We start from the raw sequence: 5,514 nt of genomic DNA on the forward strand, positions 1-5,514 counted from the left end.
GGGAGCTAGTGGCCAGGAACCGTGCCGCCTGTGGACGGATACTATGCCAAACAATGTAAACGTTCTAGTGACCAGCGATCTTGCTGGACCCGTTGCGTAATGGAACTCGAGGGTTCCAACTGAAAAAAAGCATTCCTCTAATTCTCAATTATCCGCTGGCCGGGACACTAGTACTCTGGAGTCTGGACTTCCTTTCATCTGCTATTGTAAATGACATTGTGATTATATCATGACTATAGTTAGAGGCGGACCTAGGAACTAGACTTAGCCGGGGGCGAAAATTGTGAAGCTACAAATGCAGGCCCGCTCAACCAAAACTCATGAATTTAGTTCACCATCACAAGTTCGTGGGATGACCTACAAAATTAACATAGATACTGAACTTAAGTGTCTTTTTTAAATGCACTGTACACATCAAATTCAAATATGGTGTCAAAAAAATTGTAAATAGAGGAACAACATGGAATCAAAGATCTGTTGCTCTCATGTTGTTTGTACTTAATTGCCGTGGTCGTGTGCACGGTTGCAGCTCCTTGCGATGCAGACACCCGTGTGCTACCACAGTTGAAGTTGCAGTCGCTTCCTCCGCAACAATCCATTGGGCCTCCTTGTATGAGTTCATTACCGACGGTGGAGGCGAGACACAGAATCGAGCAGGAGCAGCCGAACAGGGCAACAGGTCGGCTACCGGAAATTGATGATGATTTTCGTCACACAAAATAATAAAAATATGGTTTGCAGAGCCAGTGAGCCAAGTTGGTGGAGAAAAATGAGATGGTACACGTAAATTAGATGTGGAAATAATAACAAACATGGGATCACTGGTAGATCATATTTACCAAAGATAGGGATCATCATTGAGCAAATGAGCGCGTGTGAATTTGGTGGTTTAGCAATAAACCTCGTACGGAGATAAGTATAAACAGCATCTGGATTATATTGTCCTCAGGTTGATTTACAAAGTCTGAGCAAGACATCAGCAATTCAGTAGTAGCCTCAGGCATTACAGATAAAGATCACCTTCGTTGTACTTCTTATCAGTAGGTATCTTCACAAAGACAAAAGGACATAATTTATGCAATTAAGAGAATCTTTCTTCTGCTGGAGATGTAGGCACATCATCTGACAAAAAACGAAAGTACAAGTGCAGGACAATAAGGAATCACTTCCAGCATACCTCACAACGTGGATTGACCTGAAGAAATACACTTTTGACCTCAAGAAATGTAAGGACTTACTTAGGAAGCAAACTTGGACAGGAGTTCCTTGACAAGAGAGGGGCAGGTTTGAACTATATGGTCTAAGCCATCAACCATCAATACTTTCTCTAAATTCCTAGGAATTTTGAGGAACTCCAAGCATGCCTCCTTCAACGCAGGGCAATAGTGCTGGTCCGCTAGACCAAGAATATCAGCCACCGTGCCCACGTCAATGCACTACTGCAGCTTGTTTTGACATAGCAATTTCATCCTGCGGATGTCATATCTATCTGCTGCTGCAAGCAACGACTGCAGCCACATTGCTTCTTCTCCTTTGCCTTGCTCTTCTACCTCTCCTTCGTCCATGCTATCTATGTCCATCTTGGGTAATGAGTCGGTGTAGATGAAACTGAGCAAGGCTCTAAACACTTTTGCTTCCATGTCTTGTATCCGTATGACATTTGCAGTAGCCCCCTCCTTCATGGGGCCAAAGAGCTCTGCCTTGAAGATAGCAGATCGGGCAGCGAGTATACAACGGTGCGCGACAAGCATCTCGCCGCCAACCTCGAATGTCACGTCAGCACCCTCCTTGCTCGACAAGAGACGGGCGATATGCTCTTTTATGTCGGATGGTGGCACGTTTTCAAGAAGCGGAGCTGCGACGCTGCTGTCCGCGGCTACGTTGATGTCGCAACGTATGATGGAAAGGTCGCCATTAAGATGTTCTTTCTCAAAGTCCCTTCTTCTGATGAGCCTGTCGAATGCCAAAACCGTACAACCGCTGGAAAAGACAAACCTTTCCCCTTGGCCGATGGGCGTGGGCCGCACTGCTTCGGAAAGTGAGAGCGTGGAGCTGAACCTGAGCACCACCTTCACGGGCTGTGCAACTTTCTGATCAAGGGAGAGTTCAGCGTGAATGGATATGAAATCGGAGGTGTTCTTGCAGGAGCCGTTGGGGTAGTACTTGAAAACCCAGCGGTATCCGCCGATGGTGAAGGGGGCTGAATCGATGCTCTCGCCGGTGGGGATGCGCTTGGTGTCCGAGTAGCTGTCGAGCGCGATCAGGTGGTACCCGCTGGACGGCACCGTGGGCCTCGGCTCTGGCTCCGATAGCTTGCCCTTGCGGAAGAGGGAGAAGCCGAGCGGCGACATGGCGAATCTGCAAACCTAGAAGAGCACCGAGATTTTCACGTTTCGGAGTGCAGATCGAGGGCCTGAGACTTTTTTTTTTTGCGGGCAAAAAAAAATATCTCTATACGTACAAGCTGGTCGTAGGAGCTAGCTGATTCTTTGAGTCTATACGTATTGGAGTAGTACTAGATCTGTTTGTGTCACGTGTTGGTTCGGGATCGGGAGGTTGTCGTATAGTTTGGCAAGTCTATGCCTTGGTCATGTAACAAGTCCTTGTACGAGTAGTATATTGTCAAAGTCGGGTTCAGGTTAGTCTTGCGGTCTTGCCGGCAAGGCGTGTACATATCTCTATACATGAGAAGGCCTGCAAGATCGTAACATGGTGGAGAAAACAAGAACATAAATACAGAAGGAAAAGAGACACACGGCACGTGTCTTTTGGCTAAAATATTTTGTGTGCGCGTGTTTGTCGTTTTTGATGTGATCCATCCTGTGGACGAGTTCCAACACACTGGAGTGAACTGAAGCTGTGCCACCATCATCGCCCCTCCTTCACCAGAGCTGGCCAAAACTTATTGCAGTAGACAGTCGGGAAGCCATTGTGCTAAGACCCCACGGTACCAGCACACCATAAGAGCAACTACCACCGATGAAGAGAAGTGTAGATCGAAAGAATCCAACCTGTAGACACACGAACATAGATGCACCTAGAATGGATCCATGGGGATTCATCGAAGACCAACACCGAATGAATCCCACGAGATACTCCAGAGGCAGACCTCCACACGCCTTCCGAGGACATTGTGCGCACCGCTAGAACTGGGACTAGGTGGGGAGGGCCTTATTCCAACTACAGGGAGCCGTCGCCATCTCGCTTTCCTGAGCAGGACATAAACCCTAATATATCCTAGAAAAAGACCTAAAAACGGAGCAGAAGCCCTCTCACCGGCAAGGGCCGAGGTCCGCCATGCCTCCATGGCCCTAAGGCCACCGGAGACAAGGCGGATCAGTGGCGGTGCCGGCGGGAGGCGAGAAGATCCTCGCCCTGGGAGGAGTTTCTCGTGAGGAGAGGTAGATGTGATCACTGCATATAGTTCAAAAACTTAAAATCACTTAAGAAAAATTAAAAATCAAATATTTGGAAAAAATTGAGCATCACCTTCACGGGCCGTGTGATCTTCTGGTTGAGTGAAACTATAATGGATATGAAATCGGTGGTCTCCGGGCAACAGCCGTTGGGGTAGTACTTGAGAACCCACTGGTATCCGTCGATCGACAAGGGGGCTGAATCGATGCTCTCACCGGTGGGGATGCGCTTGGTGTCTGAGTATCCGTCGATCGTGAGGGAGTAGCACTTGAAACAGTTCTTCAGCTAGAAATGAAGAGCAGATAGCCAACTGGTTAATCTAATTGCATTTGCGTTGATGACGAGGTACAAAAATTCGTCTTCCGCAGGGAGATGGATCACCATTAGCACATGCGACGAGTTCATCACTAATCAGTACAAAAATGGCATCAATTAATAGATAGCAGCCCAGCGCTGATGAAATGCAACAAACGTCATCAACCTTCATGAGGCCACTGACTGATTGGGGTACAAACATGGGTCAGGATCATTAACTATAGCACCGCCATTATGTTGATTTCATGCCGAACAAGATGCATGTTTGCGAAGAGGATGGTCTATAAATTATAGGATAACTGGATAAGGGCTTGAAGAAGGCAGGCTAAAAAACCCAAGGAATTTGCACCCATAAGTTTGAACTTTATCTGAAAATTAGTGATTTTTTCAAATATACTTAGTATTGTTGCTTTGATTATGGAAATTTAGGGAATGTCTCGTTATAGATTTTTCTGCATTCCCATATAACACAAATCATTATCTTGTACAATGATGATGATGACAACGACGATGATAGCAACACCAACCAACATTGTCATCATCGCTCACACCACCATCACCACCACCACCACCATCGTCGTCGTCGTCATAATGTATTTCATTAAAGCTTGTATGTTGCTCTCAAGGAAAAGGCTACCCAAAAAAAGAGTTCACAAGGAAAAAGTCGTTCACATGGTAATTAGTAACTCACAACTTCCATTTTCACTAGTTGCTGAGGAACAACAATGCTTGGTCTAAGAAAAGTGCTAACATGTTATTGGACGGCACACGATGCTCCAAGCGGAAGCTACATAGCCCAATTCTACCCGCGAGGTCATTTGGCGCCCCTGTAATGTTGGTGCATGTATCGGTGCAAGGATCATAGATCTGAAGCATCAACAATCGTTTATTACTGAGAGAGCACTGTAGGAGCAACTTTCGGTCCTGCATCACCCTGAGCGGCATATAACCGCATGTGGATGGGGCCATTAGGATCGTGTACGCCTTGATCCAACTTCTCTTAGTCTTATCAGAATTGTCCAGGATCCATATGTTGGTGAATGGGTCGCCCGGTAGTTTGGCCGTGTTCCTGTGCTCGCACGCGGACTGCACCATGCACAAGGCGCCATTGAGCTCTGTTATGCGGATTGCGAGTGTGTCCCTCCACTTCTTCTCGCCGTATAATTTCATTGGCCCTTGGATCACGTCGGGCATCCATTGCTCGCTCTCGAGGTCGAAGCAGTGCAATGTGTCGTCCTTTTCGTGTTTTGCCTCCTCCAAAGAGTAGAGGACGCCATCGACGGTGACAGGAGAGCCTCGCTGGGAGCGGAAGCGAATCGGCGGCCTCTGCGCTTGCCTCCACCCTCTGTTGTCCCCCAAAGTGAAGACCTCGCAACTGCCACCGTCGACGAGGCGGATCAGCTTGTACTGACTGGACAAGGCGGCGGGGCCGAAGCCAAAGATGTTGTAGTAGCGCGTGGCCACAAGAGGGACCTCGTGGTGCTTGACCACCACCTCCAATTGTGGGCACCTCACCAGCACCTCCCCGGTGGCTGGATCGACCACTTGGACCGTTGGACGCCATCGCAGGAAGCGCCATTGACGCAGACGAGGTCGTTGACGCTGGTGTTACACATCATCCCGAATCCACCGGCGCCCTTGATGACCCTCACGACGTGTCCATCCACGTCCAGGAGACGCATGTCACGGCCTCCGGCGGGCTCTTCCTCCTGGAAGGATCCTGAGCCGACGAGGAGCGGGCCGTGGCGGCGCATGTGCACGGCGGCGAAGACCGGGTTGTTG

The 5,514-nt window shown here is 48.5% G+C and overlaps 1 protein-coding gene across 1 annotated transcript; it reads right to left on the reverse strand.

Annotated features, from left to right (window-relative positions):
• Positions 1-888: 888 nt before the first annotated feature.
• Positions 889-2,383, reverse strand: LOC123186568 (BTB/POZ and MATH domain-containing protein 2-like). The gene has a single exon (XM_044598309.1). The coding sequence runs from the start codon at positions 2,349-2,351 to the stop codon at positions 1,437-1,439; it is 915 nt and encodes a 304-aa protein (XP_044454244.1). The 5' UTR covers positions 2,352-2,383; the 3' UTR covers positions 889-1,436.
• Positions 2,384-5,514: the final 3,131 nt, after the last annotated feature.

Source organism: Triticum aestivum, chromosome 2A (assembly GCF_018294505.1).
Source record: "Triticum aestivum cultivar Chinese Spring chromosome 2A, IWGSC CS RefSeq v2.1, whole genome shotgun sequence".
In the NCBI taxonomy this organism is placed as follows: Eukaryota; Viridiplantae; Streptophyta; class Magnoliopsida; order Poales; family Poaceae; genus Triticum; species Triticum aestivum.

Bases quoted from the DNA above. Each gene is read 5' to 3' on its own strand.
- LOC123186568 (XM_044598309.1), bottom strand. From the start codon at position 2,351: ATGTCGCCGCTCGGCTTCTCCCTCTTCCGCAAGGGCAAGCTATCGGAG.